At 33.1% G+C, this 24,075-nt stretch overlaps 1 protein-coding gene across 1 annotated transcript in view; it reads right to left on the reverse strand.

Annotated features, from left to right (window-relative positions):
• Positions 1-24,075, reverse strand: part of LOC149808504 (annexin A6-like) — a 227,558-nt gene that overhangs the window by 163,427 nt on the left and 40,056 nt on the right. The window contains exons 3-7 of the mRNA XM_089978253.1: positions 22,595-22,713; positions 12,856-12,964; positions 11,873-11,980; positions 10,858-10,947; positions 8,376-8,495 (exon numbers count right to left, since the gene is read on the reverse strand). Of these exons, the coding sequence (XP_089834379.1) occupies positions 8,376-8,495; positions 10,858-10,947; positions 11,873-11,980; positions 12,856-12,964; positions 22,595-22,713 (546 nt within the window). The remainder of the gene's footprint in view (positions 1-8,375; positions 8,496-10,857; positions 10,948-11,872; positions 11,981-12,855; positions 12,965-22,594; positions 22,714-24,075) is intronic.

Raw genomic sequence — 24,075 nt, forward strand, 5'->3', positions numbered from 1 at the left:
CAATTATTCATTCATATAATGAAAGCAATTATTGTATGGCTTGTACAACTCAAAACATGCAATACGAGTGGACCTCAAATACATCATACCAATAAATTTCATCTCAATACTGAAAACCAATGAGTTAGGCTGAACCAGTAGTCACTGCCAACTGATTTATGATTAAGATCTGCACATAATGCTAATCAATAATGACAAATGCATCAAAAGTCAATATTGCAAATGAAAATAAAGCCATTATGGTACTATGAAAATGAAATATTTCAACAGTATTATACATAATAAAAATTATTGTTGTGGACAAAAAATTTTTTGAAACATTGGTTTAAAAATAAATCAAATACACACAGCAAATTATAAGCTTATGTTATCATGAAAATGGTGATGAAAGAAACAGAACCAGACTTCAATTATGAAACAAATATAATGCGATGTTGAACTTGAAAATAAAAAAGAAAGATTTCCTGGAAAGGACTGACGCTCAACTGGTCAAAAAAGAATTCATTTTCTTGAAATCCAATATAAGACTGCTTCTTCTTTCTAACTGTTAGTGTTGAAACCATCGCTGATATTCTTGAGCAATAATGATTTTCAAACTGTGGCAGCCACAATGAACGCAAGATCATTTTCATTTAGGACCAACTATACATCATTAAATTTTTTGGGGTGAAAACTCCATGTGATAAGAAGATTTTCAAGGTGGCCATCACAGCAGCCATGTTGGATATAAGACTGGCACTATTTTCATTTATCTAAATATCATAAAAAACCTATTAGTGAAAACCCCATGTTCATAAGACTATCTACTGAGGAGGGGTAAGCAATAATACAATTTTCAAGATGGCTGCTATTGTGGCCATATTGGATGTCAGAGTTGCACCATTTTCATATAGGTGCAACTAGAGATCACAAACATTTTTCTGGTTAAAATGCTCTCCATTTCTTCAGGGTAGCAATAATAATGTTTTCATGGTGGTCATATTGTAGGTCAGACTCCAAGCCACATTTTAACTGAGGTCTAACTAATCTGATTTTCAAGATGTCCACGTGGCAGTTGAAATAGAGGTCAAATAGGAACCATTTTCATTTAGGATCAAGAAGACATAGTGCCTTGGTGAAGACATAGTGCCCATAGGATTCTGGTGAAAACCCCATGTCGATATAACTTTCTGTTCAGGATTGGTTGCAATTTTCAAAATGGCAATTATGGTGGCCATATTGAATGTCAAATCTTTTAGGACAACTAGACATCATAAGAAATATTTGAAAGAAAACCCCATGTTGATATGACCATCCATTCAGAATGATAAGCAATAACAAGATTTACAAGATGGCTACTGTGCAGGTCATACAGGATGTACGTGTGGCACCATTTTCATTTAGGACCAACTAGGCCTTAGGATGAATGTGTGTACAGTTTCATGGCAATCCTTCAACTAGTTTAGGAGTAGTAGCAATAATAAACTTGTGCAACTGGATGGATGGACAAAGAAAAGCAGCCCATCCCATAAGGGTTTGGTCTATGACCATTAGAGCTATAAAAAATCCAACTTATACCCATACATGATTTGTCTTCTGAAGCTAAATCTACTAAGAACATAATCTTTCCCTTAATATCTCAGCAATTATAAAATTATTCTGTACAAATGCAAGGCTGTCAAAACTGCTATGACATCATGACTGTTTTGACATGGAACTAGAGCATGCATGAAAGATAACTGATCTTGTTAACAAAAAATTATTTTTATGTGAACTTTGTATACAGAGTGAAGCTGAGTGCAGTTACCTCCTTTCTAGGTGATATTTTAATTTTCTGTTCACGTGGAGGCAGGTACATGGATAAGTCAGGTGTTGGTAGCTGATTCATGGGTGAAGAAAGAATATTAGAATAGTATTATAATTAGTTTTTCCCAAACTGTTGTGAAAAAGAAAATACTAAATCAATCTATTTCTCCTCATAATATTCTGCTTGAGATCAAAACTTAAATACTATATGGTTCTTTTTTGTTTTATCAGATAGAACATCACAAAAAATATATGTCAGTGTTAGAAATGATGAAAAATAGGATTGGATTGAATTTTTTAAAATGTATCATTAACAATTTGAGTCATATCGCTATGATGTCTGCAGTGTGACAGTTTATAGTGACGTTTAGCACTGGGGCATCATACCGCAGACATGTAGAATCATGTCCCACCTAGTCACATTATCCTGAAACCAGGCTGACCAGTCCTAACACTAACCTCTTAATGCTGAGTACCATGTGAGGCAGCTGCTAGTACCATTTTTTATAAGTCTTCGGTATGACTTGGGCAGGGTTTGAACCTGTGACCTTCTGCATCTAAGGCAGACACTTAGGCCACCAGAGCGGTTAATGAAAGATAGAGTTACCATGAAAGTGACTTCTTATATCATAGAAAAAACACAGAAATTTTGTACTGGAAAAGTATAAGAAATCATTTTTATGCCAACTTGTGTTAAAAAGTTAAATACTTTCATGATTCATAAAAATTCCATTTCAAATGGTTTTAATTGGGTTATTCCAGGTGACTGAAACACAAAATTTAAATATAATTTTATCAGAGAGTTAGAGCTTCCCAATATCTATCACTGGTATCACTAATTGTGAAGTTATTTACACGATCCAATTATGCTATAATCACAATACTTTATGTAATAATTTATTTATAAAACCTGGCACAATGCAGATTTATAAAAAAAATTCAATCCTTGCAACTGTTTCACAAATTACAAATTAATCTAGTTATTATACACTACCTCACAGGCAAACTATTATCAAAAATATCTCACAAATAACATATTTCATTCTGAATTTTCATTAGTGAAGATAAACAGTTCTGAAATTGATGTAAATTTAGTAAGATTGGATAGAAATTGATGTAAATTTATTATGATTGAATAGAAACAATTAAGACTGATCTTACCAATTTTCTTCCTTTGGAAGGCTTTTTTGTGGACACTTTTCCAGACATGATCAATAGCTGCACTTAATGAAATTCCTTTCTAATTGGAATATGTCAATATCAAATTCTTCCAATACAAAATCAGATTAAGAAGGTTACAGATCACCTTGTTGAATTTCCAAATAATGATTTTTATCCATGGTTGGTTTCTTTCTTGTGGAGACTCTTGTTGCTATGTTGTGGTATTGCAATGTAGTGATGGTAATATCACTAAGATGAAAACAATACACACATCAGCTTGGTTCTCAGTAATTAACTTATTGATGGTTCGGCAAGAATGTAAATAATTTAAAACCATTCTAGTATAATCTTTTGGACAAGATTGTGATTTTTTTGGTGAGTTTAATAGAGACGTGTATTCAATAGCAGTGTACTTTTCTAGGATTTTAAGCTGAATTCTGTATGTATTATAGTGATACATGCCACATCAGCACAATCCTGGTATTGCAATGTAGTGATGGTAATATCACTAAGATGAAAACAATACATACATCAGCTTGGTTTCCAGTAATTAACTTACTGATGGTATGGAGAGAATGTAAATAATTTAAAAGCATTCTAGTATAACCTAGAATTAGCATGCAACAACTACTTCAATCTTTTGGACAAGATTGTGATTTTTGTGGCAAGTTTAATATAGACGTGTATTCAATAGCAGTGTACTTTTCTAGGATTTTAAGATGAATTCTGTATGTATTATAGTGATAAATGCCACATCAGCACAATTCTGGCTATATAGTACCAAGTAAGTTTAGACAACTCAAAGAGCACACAAAACAAAGACAATTGGAAAAAGACCCCAATAACAATATTTTTAAGATGGCCATAGTGGTAGCCATACAGGGTGTAAAATTGGTGTCTCTGTCATTTAGGACCAACTGGATATCCATTAAAGTCATAAATCAAAACCTAGGATTAAAGTTTATTTCTCATCCAAATACAGTACATGACTTATCCGATGATTATCTTAAAATTGGAAATAAACCCATCCTTACCCCATTTTAATAAGCCCAGCCTTACCCCATTTTAATAAACCCATCCTTACCCCATGTTAATAAGCCCATCCTTACCCCATGTTAATAAGCCCATCCTTACCCCATGTTAATAAGCCCATCCTTACCCCATTTTAATAAGCCCATCCTTACCCCATGTTAATAAGCCCATCCTTACCCCATTTTAAAAAGGCCAGCCTTACCCCATTTTAATAAGTCCATCCTTACCCCATTTTAATAAGCCCATCCTTACCCCATGTTAATAAGCCTATCCTTACCCCATGTTAATAAGCCCATCCTTACCCCATGTTAATAAGCCCATCCTTACCCCATTTTAATAAGCCCAGCCTTACCCCATTTTAATAAACCCATCCTTACCCCATGTTAATAAGCCTATCCTTACCCCATGTTAATAAGCCTATCCTTACCCCATGTTAATAAGCCCATCCTTACCCCATTTTAATAAGGCCAGACTTACCCCATTTTAATAAGCCCAGCCTTACCCCATTTTAATAAGCCCATCTTTACCCCATTTTAATATGCCCATCCTTACCCCATTTTAATAAGCCCATCCTTATCCCATGTTAATAAGCCCATCCTTACTCCATTTTAATAAACCCATCCTTACCCCATGTAAATAAGCCCACCTACAACCCCCTTTACCATGTATTTTATACAATTATTAAAATACCTGTTACACATTATGTTTACACACTGATGGTTGCCTAGTCACAGCTGACTGCTGTTGGCTTGTTGTTTTAAAGTCAGCAAGACTAAGATAATTTAAAACCAAACTAGAGCTAGGAAATCAATTATTATTACTCACTCTAATATTCTTTGGAGAAAAGAAACAAAGACCAATCATAATCAATTCACTGAACTCATTTTAAGTTACCACTTAAAACAATAACACATGCAACTCCTCTGGGTGTAATTTAAAAATAAATTCATTGTAATGCATAGAATATTAAATGGTCCTTTTCCAAAACTGTTAAAACCAGAGGGATAGAAAGCACTGCATTACAATGGATTAAATTAAATTGTCAAACTTTAGACCCAAGCATGTGGAAAAGCATGCAACTAGTCTACTATCACAGAAACAATTTACTGATGAGCAAATTCCTTACAAGAACTGTTTCCTCCAGAACTTTACAATGCTTTGAGTAATACAATGATCTCATAATGTATTGTGTGAAAATCACTATATAATTCATGCCAAACAGTTCTGTTTTCTTCAAACATTTCACTCTCTTATGATTGCTGAATTATACCACTCCCTCAATAACTCGCGCCCTGATAACTCGCGAACCCGCTTATAACATGGGGTCAGGGGTAGATACCATTTTTTAAACCAGAAAATGCCCCAAAATTGATCACTATTTGTTGAAAATCGTGACCAAAATTGGTAACGGAAACTTTGATATATCGCTCATTTTATCATCAAAAATGGTAGATAAGACATGGAAATTTTAATCAACATTATGAAATATCAACTTTTAATAAGGAGTCATATAATTTGTTACATTTTCTTTTCAGATAACATTCTTAGTACACCACAATTAATGATATTCAAGGACATTTAAATCAATGTAAATGTCACTTAAGCCTAGTGGAGACACTAATTTAATAAATAAATACCAATTAAATACAAACAATTATCAATTGAAATTTGTGATCTAGTTCTATCTTTTAGTTCCTTTTATTAAGTGTAATCATCATAAATGCAATGTGTCCTCTTGTAATTAATCGTAAAATGTGTCAATCTACTGTAACAGCTATGTCCACAAGCATTTCTTTGAGAACCTAATTAATCAACATTATGAAATATCAACTTTTAATAAGGAGTCATATAATTTGTTACATTTTCTTTTCAGACAACATTCTTAGTACACCACAATTAATGATATTCAAGGACATTTAAATCAATGTAAATGTCACTTAAGCCTAGTGGAGACACTAATTTAATAAATAAATACCAGTTAAATACAAACAATTATCAATTGAAATTTGTGATCTAGTTCTATCTTTTAGTTCCTTTTATTAAGTGTAATCATCATAAATGCAATGTGTCCTCTTGTAATTAATCGTAAAATGTGTCAATCTACTGTAACAGCTATGTCCACAAGCATTTCTTTGAGAACCTAATTAAGTGCCAACCGTGTTTTGATATCGTACTAGCGGAAGCATTTGTTGTGTTGTGTATCAACAGTTAGTCTGGTCCCCTACTTCACTGACTCCTACTTTCGCTGAATGCTACTGTGCACCATTCCAGGAACCAGACTAATCAACAAACTAAAAAGCCATGATGATCATATTATCGATCTTTCAGATGTCGGACATTTTGAAAATAAATGTAATTTATAGAGAATAACAAGCAACTTCATCAGAAAAGGTGCTTTATTGAAACATTTTCTCAACTCGACAATAAAACGAGGATTCAACCATTAAATAGCCCAGTCCCCACCCCAACACAGCAGTTTTATAGATGTCTAGCGGGATTTTTGGAGGTCCCTTGGTAACTCATGCCCTCGATTATAGCGCGGTCTGTGTTTTTGGACCCCAATGTGCATGAGTTATCGAGGGAGAGGTGTATATCTTATCTAATCCCATACTGTTTAATAAAATGACAATCAAGCAACAAAAATAAACATAATGATGTGAAATATTGGACAGTAGATTGTTTCCATCACATCTTCTTATATTTTTCCAAACGTAAAAAGTTGTGCGGATTTTATCTATGAATAAAAGACAAAAGTTTATTCCTGATGATGAGAGCTGAGGATGTTTGATGAAGAATGAAATAATAATGTGATGAGGACATTGACTATTTTTCTTGCAGGCCATATATATTGTAGGTACGACTAAATGATTGAGTAAATAAATAAAAGGTACTCATGCTTCATTATCAACTTTATAGGTAACTGCACTCACCTCACTGTTTCAGAATCAGACAAATCTTGTGACCAAAACCCAGTGGCCACCAGACATCTGTGGTTGTCGACTATCAGAATCATACCACTTGCTCCAATATTTGATAAAATGTAACTAGTCATATATTTTATAAAGGAGATTATGTATAAATGAACATAACAAGGAAAATATATTTATATAACAATGCCTGCTTTCCTCTACTCAAGCTCAAGGGCAATATGATTTTTATTCTATAATCTGTGGGGAATGGGAATCACCATCTGATTTTGAAATCTGTCCGATCTGAAAGGTACCTGTGCATTGACTCCTGGGACACATCTAAGTTGTGTAGATTTAATCATGAATTAAATATCACAAGGTAGTACATGATCAACTAACACATGGTAGAACATGAAAAACTTACATACTGTAGAACATGAAAAACTAACACATTGTAGAACATGAATAACACATAGTAAAACATGAAAAACACATGGTAGAATATGAAAATCTTACACATAGTAGAACATGAAAAACACATGGTAGAACATGAAAAACTTACATACTGTAGAACATGAAAAACTAACACATTGTAGAACATGAATAACACATAGTAAAACATGAAAAACACATGGTAGAATATGAAAAACTTACACATGGTAGAACATGAAAAACACATGGTAGAATATGAAAAAACTTACACATGGTAGAACATGAAAAACACATGGTAGAATATGAAAAAACTTACACATGGTAGAACATGAAAAACACATGGTAGAACATGAAAAACTAACACATTGTAGAACATGAATAACACATAGTAGAACATGAAAAAACATGGTAGAATATGAAAAACTAACACATGGTAGAACATGAAAAATTAACATAGTAGAACATGGAAAACTAACACAAGGTAGAACACTAATTTCTTCATATGAACATGTCACGTACAAAAAGTGTACTACGAGCATTCTGGTAAACACTGTAAAGGATTTTGAAAATTAAAAGTATTATGATTTTAAACACTTTGTACTCAGTTGTGCTATGATTTTAAGCTCAGTCAAGAATTTTCAATAATTCAAGTGACAATCATGACACTTAGCATTCAAGAACAACATAGCTCAACCCTGATATAATTAAACTATTCCTTTTTATTAGAAGCATCCCAAAATCTTGCTCTGAATAAGAGCTCTCCTGCTTTTCAAGTCTGCAAGCAAGAAAATAAAGAAAACAAGAAAATTCTGCCAAGTAATTCAAAACTTAGAGAAAATAAAATAAAGAACAATATTTGTTCTGTACCTTTGCTACTTAGGACAAAAATGTTCAACCTGGACTGCAAAATTAGAAAATCAGTGATGTAATGCAACTGATACAAATTTAAATGAAAACTGACCTCTTCACAAATGAAATTAAATAGAGAGGTCCAAACTTTGTTGAATTGTCATACTAAAATATCTAATGACTCTTAAGACTCCTGGAAGATCTTACCATCCTTTGGTTTTCATCTTGCTGCATCTTGTTTTGATTTTGTTGAATCTGGGGAAGCTTGACAGACTTTGTTTCATTCTTGACACTCTCTTTTGATTGCTGGTTTTGGTGTTTCACTTTCTAAACAGACAGAAGAAATAGCATGAAGATCTCAGGTATTGAGAAATGTCATTTTTTTAAATATGTAGGTTTGCATGATACTGTTGTCTTGTAATTATTGAGCATATCCTGAATTCACTATTTTTTTTGTGGGGAACCAATTTTTGTGGGATGCTAATTTTCATGTATTTCATGACTGCTACATGCCCTTATTTGAAATTCTAGCAATCATCCATCTATGGCATCAATAGCAACCTTTTGGTTATGAACTAAATTAATTACTGATAAACTCAAAACAACTAAAAGACTGATTCCACTTTATATATTTTAAGATAGGAATGAGTAATTCTAATATAATCAACCTTAATATAAAACCTAATACACAATTTGAGAACTGGGATGAGGGTCAAAAATTCATTTCCAGAACATTCTAAGTTATAACATTCTTATATAGATCCCCACTAATCTGATATCTTGATGGAAATTTCCATGAAACTGTAAACCAAATTCATTTCTATAAATGTTTAGGTCAGAATCAAGGTTGTATCCAGAACTTAGTACACATTTTTACCCTACATGATATTAGACATGTGGGCTCAAGTCCTACCCTCAACTGTGGATAAAGGTCAATCACACAATAAAATTACATATATATATAACATATATTCATGGAGAAAAGCCAACATACAATGCAAATTGGATATATATAACAATAAGATCAAACTGTTTTAGCTTAATCAGTCAGAAATTGTTAAAGACCACTGAAACCTTCATGCCAAAAAATCTTTGAAGTATTGATTCCTTTACTCACCATTCCAGTTATAGTCCACTGTAAAGTTTGCTACCATTTTTCATACTAACTGAACAAATAATCAATCATGTTTGGACTGTAATGGACTAGTGATAAAGTGTCATGCAGTTTGAACATGTGTGAATATTACTGTTGCATATCATTATTAAAATCTTCATGACATCATATGAAAGAGTTCATTTGCATTCAGCAGGTTGTAGAACATCATGGTCAGAAGCTCTCTCTGTCTCTGTCTGTCCGTCTGTCTCTCTCAATGAATAAGCAATGACAAATATATGACTAATGCCATTTACCTAAATAGCAAAGTAATATCTTGTACAGTAAATTAACTGGATCTATTACAATGGGATTTAAAATAATTCCAATAGTCAAGTATTTGTAAGGGTACACATTATGTGAATTGCATGATCTATTATGCCAAGCTATTTTCTTTGGTTGATTTAAAACATATATAAATGCTGATAAAAACCAGTTTTCTTTGTATGATTAAAATCACATCAACCATCTGACTGAATGATGAATCAACTATATAATGAGTCATGGCATAGCTTGCACAATACATATTCTAATGATTTTCAAAATCTATTTAAATGGTATTAGGAATTAAAGTTAATGCAGACCTGTTTTATTAATGTATCCTTTCTTTTTCAGTTTGTTTCAAATAAAACAATTATTTTCAAAATAAAACTTCTTACCCAAACTGTTATGGACCTCTTGTATATTATTTCTGTCAATCAATGTCAACTTGTAAATGATATCTATATATAATGTACAAACTAACAAAATCCATATTTTCAGACATTTTTGTCCACATCACATTCATTTTAAAACTACGGATGACATGAAAATGACAACTACTGTCAGTCTTTAATACACAGCACATGTAGTTTTTGCTTTCATTTTCAACCAATGGGTTTTAAATTAAATTCCCTTAATATTATAAAATGAAAACAGTCACAGATTTTATTTTATGTGTCTAAAAATTAGAGTAAAAAATAAAAATACTGACTATAACTGTCCAGACACTTAGGGTACACTAAAACATTGTACAGAGAAAAAAAAGGATGTAATAAAACATACAGCAAAGATGGTAATTTAAATTTGGCTCAGCATATCACTGTAAAACTACTGTATTTGTAAAGTTTTAACGGTGATGCTCATTTGTGTTAAGAATATATTACACAAAAGACGGTTAATGAAAGAGAGAAAAACTGAAGGTTCAAAGACAAATAGTCCAGATATTCATGCAGGGCCATGGACAGAATTTATAGGCCTTAGGAAAAATTCTTTGCAGGCCCCTATGAATTGCAAATTGGGACAGCAATGGGTCCCCTGACCACTGTGGGCCCCTGGAATTTTGTACTAGTTTTTCGTACCCTGTCTGCAACCCTGTACTCATGGAATAAGGCATAGAACAACCATTTGAATACCAAAATTTACATGTATATCTAATACTTTCATTTTTCTTCACATATATAGGTGCTTATTTTTGGTAGGAAAATACCAGAAGACCAGGTGCATTTATTTTTTCAGGTTTTTGAGTAGGATAAAAATTCCTAATACCTTACTCACCAATTTGGGGAGTTTCGTTTTCTCTTCTTCCTCATGATCACTCTCAAAGTCATCTTCATATAGTTGACTTAGTCCTGTGTCTAAACTCCTCTGTAATAGATATTCAATGCATTTAGACAACATTCTGTTGACTTGTGATTAAAGTTGATGAAATGAACTTTACCTGTTAAAAGTATTAAATTCAAATTTATATCTTTAATCTCATTTTCAATCAGACACCCCCCCCCCATGTTGTTTTATGCTGGTTTGAAGTAACAGTATTGTACTGGCTATACCTGAAACAGTTTGATTTTGGAAAGGCACAACAAATATTCAGCCATTTTGAATAATTATGGCAAATTTCATTAGACCAGTTGTGAACTTTCACAAACTGCAGAACTTGATGGCAATTTTACTGCAATACCATATGTTTAGATTCTTCATTTAAATTTTAAAAATGTCAACCTTCAAATTCCAACACTTGCAATCATGTACTTGATGATGCCAAGAACAGATATACAAATGTTCAAAGGGTATCTCAAACTGCCATTCATTTAAAGTTTACTAATACTTTTACCACATGTAACGACGGTTATAAAAAGGCATTTCAAAATAATGATTTATCCTTTATTAACACTTAGTGAAATGAAACTAAATTGTTGATTAATTTTTTAATCACGTGTTTTAAAAATGTTATGAATGCAATCAGAAAAACAAATAATGTTATGTTGCTACAGTCAATCTTCAGTACTAGACACGAAATAAGGTACTTAATACTTGTGTAAAGGATTCATAGAACTCAGTGTCTCATCTTCATCTGTGTAATAATGTATCCCCCTCCCCTTCATCTGGCTTGCAAAAAAATCTTTATCTCAAAACTTTAATCAAAAACTTTAATGTTGGCAACACTTTGGCCATCACTGTTACAAACAGTGGCCATCACCATTGAGAACATTATGGCCATTGCTGGAAAGGTTATATATGTGTATCAACATGCTTATGCAGATGATACAATGAACTGCAACCAATAACTTACTGCTTTAGAAATCCTGTTATTGTATCTTCTTGGTGTCAGCTTAGTGTAATCCTTGGTACTCTCTGCAAGCATGCCCTTCAGATATTCATGCTGTTTGTATTCGCTGACCTACAAATATAGTAGACCTTCCCATTTTTAGAAAGGGTAAGAGGTTTATGAAAGAAAAATGGCAAATTCCCATTTCTGAATCCCAGCTTCCATGCTTTATCAGGTGTCCATAATTAAGATACAATCCACACATCTGAGCTACAAAACATATGCCAAAGTAAATTTCTTCATCTTACAGTTCGGTCCGATGCATTTAAGAATCCAACATTTATTCATACATAAAAAACATCCAACTGTAAGTACACTAGACCCAGACTTGCCATCACATAATTCATGAGCAGATCGGTGTCTACATTGTCCCCAAGGAACCTCATGTAGACCAAGCAGTATCCAGTCTAAGTTTATGTGGCACTGTAATTATTTAGAAATGTTGCCCTGAACTATATACAGATCTGCCAGTGTATCTACTAGTGCTAGAAGTGATGACAGATATGAGTCTGTCCTGTTTGTATTCACCTGCCAGTGTATCTACAAGTGCTAGAAGTGATGACAGATGAGTCTGTCCTCTTTGTCCTGATATGCAGGTGTTTTATGTTATGACAGATGCATGTCTATGCTATTTTCACTGATCTGTCAGTGCTTTATGTGATCAGAGATCCAGGTTGCTCTTTTCCTTTATCTACTAGTCTTTAAAGAATGACTGCCTGTAAAATGTTGGACTATTTAACTGTTTGAAAAGCTGATATACTTACCTTGCTAAGGGTCCAAGGTCATTTGAAAATGTAAACATTGATCTGCATTTTCTTGTGCTATGCTTTTTATGAATATCTCTCCCCATGTAAGGGCCATTCCTTATATGACACAATTAAAGAATAAAGAACTGCAAATCTAATTCTTTCTCCATCATTTCTAAAGCAAAGCCTATAACAACTTACCCATTTTTTCCTTTGATATACAGGTCTGACTTTATCTAATCTGCGGGCAATACCTCGATTCTCTCTTGCAATTTTTTGAGTCTGTCTTTCTCTGTAAGGATAATTTAAACTGGAAAAGAAAAGGAAGAAAAGTCAGTTTACATGTGGTCTTTCAATTATCCACACAATTAAAGATATACCTTGTATTGTGATTAGGCATGTTTTTCTGTCTGTCTGTGTCCATCAATTTGTCTGTCCTACTTACAATCTTCACTCTGTTGTCTACCTCCATCAATACACATCAGGTTTTTCCTAAGCAAATAGTAGTTGACCACCCAAACCAAAATGCATCCTTGCTGAAAGCTTGTGGCAAGCTTGCAGTAAGCTTACGATAAGCTAGTTTGATGTTTATAAGCTAACATGGATGCTTGCGCAAGCTTGTACAAGCAAGTGCAGGCTTAGGCAAGATAGCTGGATATAACCACAAGCTTGCACAAGCTTTCTTGTGTGCTTCAGAAATTAAAACTAGCTTGCACAAGCTTTCTTGTTTGCTTCAGAAAATAAAACTAGCTTGTGCAAGCTTACTTGTTTTCTTCAGAAAGTAAAATTAGCTTGTGCAAGCTTACTTGTTTTCTTCAGAAAGTAAAATTAGCTTGCGCAAGTTTTCTTGTATGTTTCAGAAAGTAAATTTAAACTAGCTTGCAACAAGTTTCTTCATATACATATATATATATATATATATATATATATATATATATATATATATATATATATATATATATATATATCCATTGCTTGTTAAAGTTTGAGACCATGTATCCAACTAGCATGCACCGTCACGGTGACACTTGCAGCTAGAGGAACACAAAAACTTCTGCAACTTTGGGTAAGCTTGCAGTGAATGAATAAACTTGAACAATGGAATCATACTTCATGTTTTGGTGGAACAGATTTGTTTTCCACTGCATTGCAACTATAAGATTACATTATTTAATCATTAAATATGCAGATTATTTTGTTGGAATGAAGTAAAACTTTACAATATATTATGATAATATGGACCACCTGGAGCAGTTGAGTCTAAAATGCATTTTTGGACAGGGGCCTTCGGACTCCCAGACCCCCCCTTCACATTTTCGGGGGGGGGGGGGAAACCACAATCATGTCTGATTTTTGAAAGCCCAGATGCTTGTAGCAAGAAATCCGTGCAAACTTGCCACAAGCTTGCGCAAGCTAGTAACAAGCTTGTGTAAGCAAGTAACAAGCTTGCGCAAGCTTGTGCATACTTACTGTACTAGGTAAATAAATAACAAGCTTGTGCATGCTTATGACACTATCTTGTTAAAAAAGATTGTGCAAGCTTGCAAAAATAAATACATGCAAGCTTGCTGCAATGTTCCAAATACAAGCTTGCTGCAAGCTTTATAAATTAGCTTGTGGCAAGCTTGCTGCGAGCTTTAAAACAAGCTTGCAACTTTGGTTTGGGCAAAATGCCCATCACCTTTACAATTTTATTAGGACTAATTTTGATTTTATATATGTCATTTGCTATTAGGGATAATATTTATTGATCAAAATCAGCCAAATTAACAAATTACATGTATCAACCTTTGAAAACAAATATGGCCTGCCACCCCAAATAGGGTGATCATATTTGATATGATGATGTCTCGTGAGATAAACATGGGATTATTTTGGATTATGTGTGCAGCATATAGTGGTAATTAAAACACCACATTTTTATAAGTAATACAAAATGTTTCTCATAACCTAAAATCCATCAACATCAATTTATGACAACACTGACCCACTAAGCCACCGAAGCGGTGTGTCTTATATGATAAGAGGCAGATAACAACGTTGGTTTCTGATCCAGCAGCTGCTTTGGCTTGGGTACTAAAGATCTGGTTACTGATTTTTGGACAAATCACTAAATAAACATCAAGTCATTCATGTCTTCTGGTACATGCAAACTTTGCCACATACATAATCCTGAAACTAGCAGAATTGCAGAGGTCCAGCTTTATCAAAGACATTGATAATTAGGTCTGACTTCTAGCACTAGTAGATACACTGACAGATGAATACAACTGTGTTGGCTCCATCTGATGTTGAGCACTCTAATGAAAACACAGTATTAAAGATTGATCATGACAGGTGTTTGACTAGTGTTCATATGTACAGTAGAATTTCTTAAACCATTCAGGTGAATAAACTTTATTGTTCACATAATTTTGTTCTTTTGTAATCTTTATTTTATTTTTAAGGAGGTTAATGGATGACATCAAATACTCATGCAAACTCTGACAGAGACAAATACATAAATTTATGTACCCACAAAAATGTTGATTATTTTAAAATTACAAAACCATGAAAATAAATAAATAAAACCACGTCATCATAATTTGATTTAATTTGCACAAGAACACCCATTTGTGTTGTTCTACATTTGGGGAAAGAGGTTTATTGCTTGAGTACTCTACCCTCAGGCCAAAGAAGAAGTGGATGCATAAAAAAGTTAATCTAGCCTGGTTGGTGGACTCGTAGATTAATTGCTGTTGGGAAAGGTGATCAGTAATTCAGAAAAACATGCATGGGACAAATACTGCCTCAGCTTTGTGAATTTTTGTAGAAACACACCACAACTTTTAAAATGAGAGGTCATATTAAGGTTCACATTGTCAAACAGAACTTAACTCCTCAAGATGGGAAATTCAGTTTCAAATACATTGACCTCTGTGTACATAACACTAAGCTATTGGAGCTGGCTAAATCCAAAATTAAACTTACAAATAACTTACAAGATGCTTTTAAAGGACTATGGTGTAAAAAAGATAATATGATTATAAATACAGAAAAACAAAAATAAAGCCCTAGTAGTTACAACAAAACAAAAAAAAACAAAAAAATGAGCAAGGCTAGATAGTGACTCAATGTTCTATCTGACAATGTTAACCATAATATGAACTCATATGTATTTGTAGATAACTTGATCTATTCACATTAAACATGTTTCAAAAACAGTTAATTCTTTTTTCTTTGGCTATTTAAGAAAATCTGAACATTTATTCCTTTTCAATTTTGGGTCATGTTTTATAAAAGTTATATTATCGATATCTGGACTAATGTAATGTAATTTTGGACAATATTACCAGTTCAACATAAGAATAATTTTCTGACTCCCAAAGAAGGCATGTAATTTGATCTATTTGTTCAATTTATAGACAATTTTCAGGACACAATCAATTCAGAATTTGTACAAATATATCAATGAATATTCCGTAGTGAGGAGATATTATGTGTAAAATGTCCTGAAAAGCCACTCCTGTCTACCTGAGCAATATCTTTTACCAAAGAGATGCTGACATTACTCCAGATTTAAGGTCTGTTAAAAGTTGTTGTTGTTATAGGGTTTAACGCCATTTTTCATCACAAGATAGGCTATACATGGTGGCCAGTATAAATGGTGAGGAAGAACGCAGGAAAGAACCACCAACCCACAAGAAGCTACTGGCAATCTTTCTCATGTACCCACATTGGCCGAGCCTGAGACTTGAACCTACGCAGACAGAGGTGAGATGGCAGTGATCCGTAATAGTGAGTGCTTTTGACCAATTGGCCAGTCAGGGCCCCCTCTGTTAGAAGTTAAGATATTATAATAAAGCCAACAAAGGCATTTCTTCTTTTCATAATCAGTGTCTTAGATGGATGAAATCTTAAGTCAGTCAAACAGTTCTAGCAATATAAATAACTCCTCCTTTACTCTGTTTATAGATTTCTCTCACAGATGATTTTTTTTCAGTACAATATATTATTTTACATATGTTTCTATGCTGACTGATGTTTGTGAATGTGTTATGGGCTTGAAGGTTTGATTGATTTTCCGAATAACCCAATCCTTCAGTGTTGAGGCAAATGTATTACATTATGCTGTACATATTGTATATAACAGAGGAACGCAATGAAGAGTACTTCTGTAACTACTTGAGTTACCTTCTCTAAATAAAGATATTATCAGATAAAAATAAGCATGCCCATCTTTTCCCGGCTTTATATTATTTAAGGACAATTTATGGAGATTTCAAGATTCTCAAACTGTTAAGGAAATCAATACACCACTTCAAAAATGTTATGTCAAGTTTTAAATCTCAATCATCTTCAGTAACAGTTCAAGAAATTTTAATACTGCGTTGTTTTTCCGTGCTTTCTGGCCCAAAGTCCAGCAGGTTCTCAAAATTATTTTCAAACACTCGTCTTGGTCTGAATCAGCCCAGGTGTTTATGTATTACAGTACTTCCTGACATTAATGTTCTTGAGACAGGTATGCTTACACATTATAAGCAAGGTTATCTGATATTTGTTATGGGTATGATATGGAATGTTATATGTGAAAGCATATTAAAAGTTGCAATAATAATCCAATATTCAGGACTACATGACATCACCTGGATGTTTAAATACAGTAATTCAGTTCCCTATGCCCAGATAATGTATGTGTTAATAAGAATTATCATTTTTTTAAAATATTTTTACTGTCAGGATTGTGTATTGATGTGTCGGGTAATGTCAATGCTAGTTGAAAGTAGGTCAGGTAAACCAGACTGCATTATATCTTGGGTTGCCAATGTATAACACTGTCATGATAATCTTTTTGGTCTTCTCTTTACAAATAGAAATTTCAGTTTAAGTAATGGTCCTTATTTTTCTTTGTTTTTCATAAAATTATGTACAATATTTAGTACACAAATATCCCCAGTGAGCAGTCCTTAATTTCTGTCATTATGTACAATATTCAGTACACAAATATCCCCAGTGAGCAGTCCTTAGTTTCTGTATTATGTTCAATATTCAGTACACAAATATCCCCAGTGAGCAGTCCTTAATTTCTGTCATTATGTACAATATTCAGTACACAAATATCCCCAGTGAGCAGTCCTTAGTTTCTGTATTATGTTCAATATTCAGTATACAAATATCCCCAATGAGCAGTCCTTAATTTCTGTCATTATATACAATATTCAGTATACAAATATCCCCACTGAGCAGTCCTTCATTTCCATCATTATGTACAATATTCAGTATACAAATATCCCCAGTGAGCAGTCCTTCATTTCCATCATTATGAACAATATTCAGTACACAAATATCCCCAGTGAGCAGTCCTTATTTTCTGTCAACTCTGTGAAAGTTCATGAACTGTGGCAGATATTGATAATTTTCCTTAATCTGTTTGAATGGAGCCTTTTGGGGTCTGTCTTTTGCATCTATGCTGGTGTTCAATTGCTGGATTTTGCATTTTAATATACCTGTCTTCTTTTTCGCATAACTTAAAATGTATATGTGAGTTATATTTGTTCTTATGGATCAACAAGATTGTGTGAGATGGTTTACCATAGCAGTTCCATTTTTTAAAATCAAATTATAAATTAATAATTTGATTGTGGGCCTCACCACTGGAGGAAAAGTCTCCTTATCCTTGAGTAAACAGCCTCTCTGAAAAAGTATTGATGTCCCTGAACTCTTTGTGTGTGTGTGTATGTGTTTGTATGTATAGCCAGGTACACAGACACGTGAATGAATTTAAATTCTTCTTATGCATTAACTCCATACTGATGCACATATAAAACATTCTGGACATTTTTCACACCATAAATTTTGCAGATTTTCCAGTTTAATTCTTCTAAAATTAATATACAAGTCGTTCATGTCTTTTCAAGGTTTAGTTCTATGTTTAGATGCTTACAAGAAGACAAATGTTACCATGCACTGTCAACTTGAAATTCAAAGCCATATGACCTTGGCTATTTGAAGTTACAAGGGTTCAGGAAAACATACCACTGTCAACTTGAAATTCAAAGCCATATGACCTTGGTTATTTGAAAATACAAGGGTTCGGGAAAACATACCACTGTCAACTTGAAATTCAAAGCCATATGACCTTGGTTATTTGAAGTTACAAGGGTTCGGGAAAACATACCACTGTCAACTTGAAATTCAAAGCCATATGACCTTGGTTATTTGAAGTTACAAGTGTTTGGGAAAACAAACATCATCAAGATAAAATGTTATGGTGTATATCTGTATATTTATAGTGCACCATATTTAATTTCTAAATCATTTGATGTAAAATTTCAAAAATTCAGGGACATAAATGTAATAACATGGTACAATTTTCTACAAAAATGAAATCTAGAGCTATTTCCTGATTATATTAATGACTGAATATACAGGAGCTTAATAGGTAAATACCATATAATTTAAAAAAAAGATAATGTTGAGTTCTAATTGGTGTGACACAATAATGGTGTCAGTGATATGATCATGGGTATGGGAAGCATTGCACACTAGAATAAATACATTTGTATTATACCATATAATTAAAAAAAAAGATAATGTTGAGTTCTAATTGGGTATGACAGTATAGATGTTAGCGATATGATCATGAGTATGGGAAGCATTGTGCATTGGAACAAATACATTTGTATTATACCATATAATAAAAAAAAGATAATGTTGAGTTCTAATTGGATATGACAATAATTGTGTTAGTGATTATGATCATGGGTATGGGAAGCATTGTGCATTGGAACAAATACATTTGTATTATACCATATAATAAAAAAAAGATAATGTTGAGTTCTAATTGGGTATGACAGTATAGGTGTTAGTGATTATGATCATGGGTGTGGGAAGCATTGTGCATTGGAACAAATACATTTGTATTATACCATATAATTAAAAAAAAAGATAATGTTGAGTTCTAATTGGGTATGACAATAATGGTGTTAGTGATATGATCATGTGTATGGGAAGCACTGCACACTGGAACAAATACATTTGTATTAATCTGTCTTACTGTAATGTTTGCTTTTTCATACCACCCATTCCATAAACCCATCTGATACATAATAAGAAATCAGTGCCAATTCACTCATCACACTGATAATAGATGTATCAAAACAGATATCCTCGGTCAGTAAAGTAATAAAACGGTACTATAGATGTCGAACAAGTGCCTCACACTCATAAAAATATGTCAAATTTAGGATCAATCATCATCATACAGAATATTTTTGTCCAAATTAATTGTAATATAAACTAAGTCTTTCCTCCCAACAAAGCATAATGAAAATAGTTCTGTCACTGACCTTTTGAACATATTTAATTCATCTCTATTTTTTGTGAAAAATGATCAACAAATACATATATCGTTTTCTCTGCGGTGATTCTGGCAAGAATATGACAGAAAGTCAACGCTAAACATACACATGTGCAAAGAATTTTAAATCAAACAAAAAATAGGCATCAAATGTAATCTACCAAACCTAATGGAAATATATGCACCACACATGTGCAAAGAATTTTAAATCAAACAAAAAATAGGCATCAAATGTAATCTACCAAACCTAATGGAAATATATGCACCACACATGTGCAAAGAATTTTAAATCAAACAAAAAATAGGCATCAAATGTAATCTACCAAACCTAATGGAAATATATGCACCACACATGTGCAAAGAATTTTAAATCAAACAAAAAATAGGCATCAAATGTAATCTACCAAACCTAATGGAAATATATGCACCATTTACACATCGTTTCACAATAAATATATGGTTTTATAAATCTTATCAATGACTTTTGTACATATTGCATTCAAAGGCACACTTTAAGATATATATTTTCTGGAATTATGTATCATAGGAACTGCTTAATCTGCATATTTATAATCCATGAACAAGAAAACCAATGACAATTTAATTGTTAATTTCCATTTTAAAAGCAGTATTGGATAAAAATCATATACATATTTAAGGAAGAGAGAAAGGCATATTTTGTCTATACAAGTTGCACCTGGATCTGACTATGGGCCCAAATTGACTTTTACAATACTTATGCCTTTGGCTGGAGTAAATTTTATCAGAGAAATGTTTAATCTGCACAAGATGTTTTACAAAAAGATTGAATAATACAATTCTGAAGGTTTTCTCCACAATTAGCCTCTAAAGATGTTTGCAGGTTATTTTCTTTGTTTTCCCTTTTCCAATAAATTAAATTGTGCTTAAATTTATCTGTGATACATCGGTCAACTTTCTGACACACAAGTTTCAAAAGTTCCTGTCATCTCAGTTTTATTCAATGGCATATTTCCTCTTGACAACCTCGTTTTGGACATAGCCTGGTCTTTGTACTTTTAATTGGAATACAAATAATGGTATTCTGCAATTATAATCCTGAATCAGTCTTAGCCATTTGGCTTAATTATATGTTTGGGGACATCATCACCATATTTGTAGTCAAAGTGTTGAGGTCATTTCAAGCATTTACAAGGAAAATATGGATCATCTTTCAGATTTTCAGAGATGATACAATATGAATTGATTGATACCATTTATGAGCTACATTCAGTTGTTATTGACAATTTGTACATTATGAAACTATATCCATATCAGAACTGGGTTCACATACAATTCTGCTCAGACTTATTTCCAGTTGCAGTACATGTACGCAATGAACAGACTTACATGATTTAACAAAGAAAAAGAAGAAGAAAAAAACACCAGGAAATGTGACCAGAAATCATTATCTGAAGAACACTAAAATATTATCACACAAGTGTTCTTTATTAGCAAGCAATGGTACAATACTAAGTTGTTCACCTACCACAGCCACTCCCAACCAGTACTGTACTGGCCATGTGTATCAGTTATTTGGGAAAACTGATCATTTTCATTAGTAAATCAATTATCCGGGCATACAGAAAAGTAACTATTTTTCAATTTTTATTTAGGACCTTTTATATTGGTAAGCCATATTTTCTTTCCAAACTCCTTGAAATAATCTTTACATGACTCCATATCTGTTGAGGATTCTCCCAAATATGCAAATGAGCCAAATTATTGTATTAGGTATTTAAACACAGAATAGTTTTTTTAACCGCTCTGGTGGCCTAGTGGTTAGAGCATCCGCCTCAGATGCAGGAGGTCATGGATTCAATCCCCAGCCAAGTCATACCAAAGACTTATAAAAATGGTACTAACAGGTGCTTTGCTTGGCACTCAACATTAAGAGGTTAGTGTTAGGACTGGTGGGCCTGGTGTCAGGATAATGTGAATGGGTCGGACGTCATGCTACATGTCTGTGGCATGATGTCCCAGTGTTAGACATCACTATAAACTGCCACACTGCAGACAATCATAGCGATGTGACTGAAAAATTGTTAAGCTACATTTATACAAAAAAATCAAAATTCAAATAGTTTTTTAAGACGTCTATTTATTTGAATACCAAATCCACCAAGTTCAAATGTACATGTGCTGTAATTACTAGAACAAACAACACAGACCCTGATCTATCAATGCATTATGTGATTTCAGATCAAGGTCTATGATATCTGCAGCCAGATTTGACTTATAAACAAGTACATACAGATCTAACAGGACCACAGAATTTTATTTATGAATACGTTTACAGCGTTTAATATCACAATCCTAGCTATACAGTGCCAAAATGGTATCCCAAAATGGACAAACAAAACAAAGACGAAGCCAAAAAAGGGTCAAATTATTAAAATACAAAGTCTTATTTTAAAAAATTAAAACCATGTTCTTTTAAAAAAGTTGAAGACCTTCTCATTTTGGAACATCATCATGGGATACATTCCACAGCAAACATATAAGTCACCTCTTACAATATACAGGATTGCACATCTTCATATTAAAATGTAGACAATAAATGTTTAGTCACTACTTTATTACCTTCTAGATTCATAATCATTCCAGTTGTCCACCTGTCCGCCATATTTCAATATTTTGTTCATACGATTGAGAAGAATTTTGTTGTCATGATCTACTTCTGCTTGCCTTTCCTCCTCCTTCTGCAAAGAAGCATTATCAATTATTACTTATTCATTTAATTTTAGTCTTTATTTAACATGGCACAGGTAACAAGATTTGATCCTTAATTCCATCATATCAAAGACTTGCTGCAGGCAAACAATTTTTGCTACTTTTTATAATGATGACTGCATATGAAATGTCTGGGGAATTTAACTTTCTTTTTCAAATTGATATTTGTCCAAGAAATCCCAAATCATGTAAAAATGTATATGTTGTTGTGCATTGTCTTTTTACAACTTCTTGCTGAATACCTATCCCCAAGCAATTGTCACTAAACTGAAAAGTATTGTAAAAAGTAACCAATTACTAGATGTAGATTAAATATATAGCTGTGTGAGTACTTCAAATTTCACAAAATTTGTGGATAGTGAAGATCACTGACTCATCCCATAAAATATACAATATAAACAAAAAGCATATTACAAATTTACTGTGATCATATTGGTTTTCTGGTTTTCTGCAATAGAAAGCCTTCAAAGCTGATTTCCCAAGTTTTCATATACTTTTTGCTGATGTAATCATTTTCTTCTACAGAACTGACCACTCCGGTAGCCTAGTGGTTAGAACATCCGCCTTGGAAGCTGGAGGTCGTGGGTTTGATCCCCGGCCGAGAAACTTTCACATTTGAAACAGCAAGAAAGAAATGAACTTAAACCATTATTATTTGAATGTGAGCACTTATTTCCAGATGTTCCTACCAGAACAAACAAAATTTTCCATGACACTGAAATTGTAAATTCCAAACCTGTGAAACAAACCTATGCAGGATGAATCCTCTCAAACAGGAACACTTGAAAAAAGAAATTCAGTATTTGCTGGAGAACAATTTTATTGATCCCAGTAAAAGCAACTGGAGTTCACCATGTATACTTGTTTCGCAACCAGATAAAACTTTCTGTATGTGCACTGATTCTAGGAAGGTGAACAGTGTGACAAAAACAGATTTATTTAATTTCCATTGCCAAGAATCGATGACTGTATAGATAAGATCGGAAATGCCAAGTATGTCACCAAATTTGACCTTCTGAAAGGATTTTGGCAAATTCCACTAACGGAAAGAGCAAAGAAAATTTTGGTATTCGTGACTCCAAATAGACTTTACCAGAAGTGTGCATTAGTCATGTTTAATGCTGATGTTTTGAGAAATAATCTCAGCTGGGCTTTTATACACTTCGACATCAAGGTGGTGTTTCTTTTCTGTTGTGACCAGTTGCAGTTTAATATTCTAATTTTTCTTCAAATTATTTGGATTCGAAGAGATTAATTCTTTTTCCTAGGAATATTTAAGTGCTCGTACAGAATTCTTGGACAAAGACATTTATTGAAATTTTATTTGGAAT

This window comes from Sinohyriopsis cumingii, chromosome 1 (assembly GCF_028554795.1).
Source record: "Sinohyriopsis cumingii isolate HCF-2022 chromosome 1, ASM2855479v2, whole genome shotgun sequence".
NCBI lineage: Eukaryota > Metazoa > Mollusca > Bivalvia > Unionida > Unionidae > Sinohyriopsis > Sinohyriopsis cumingii.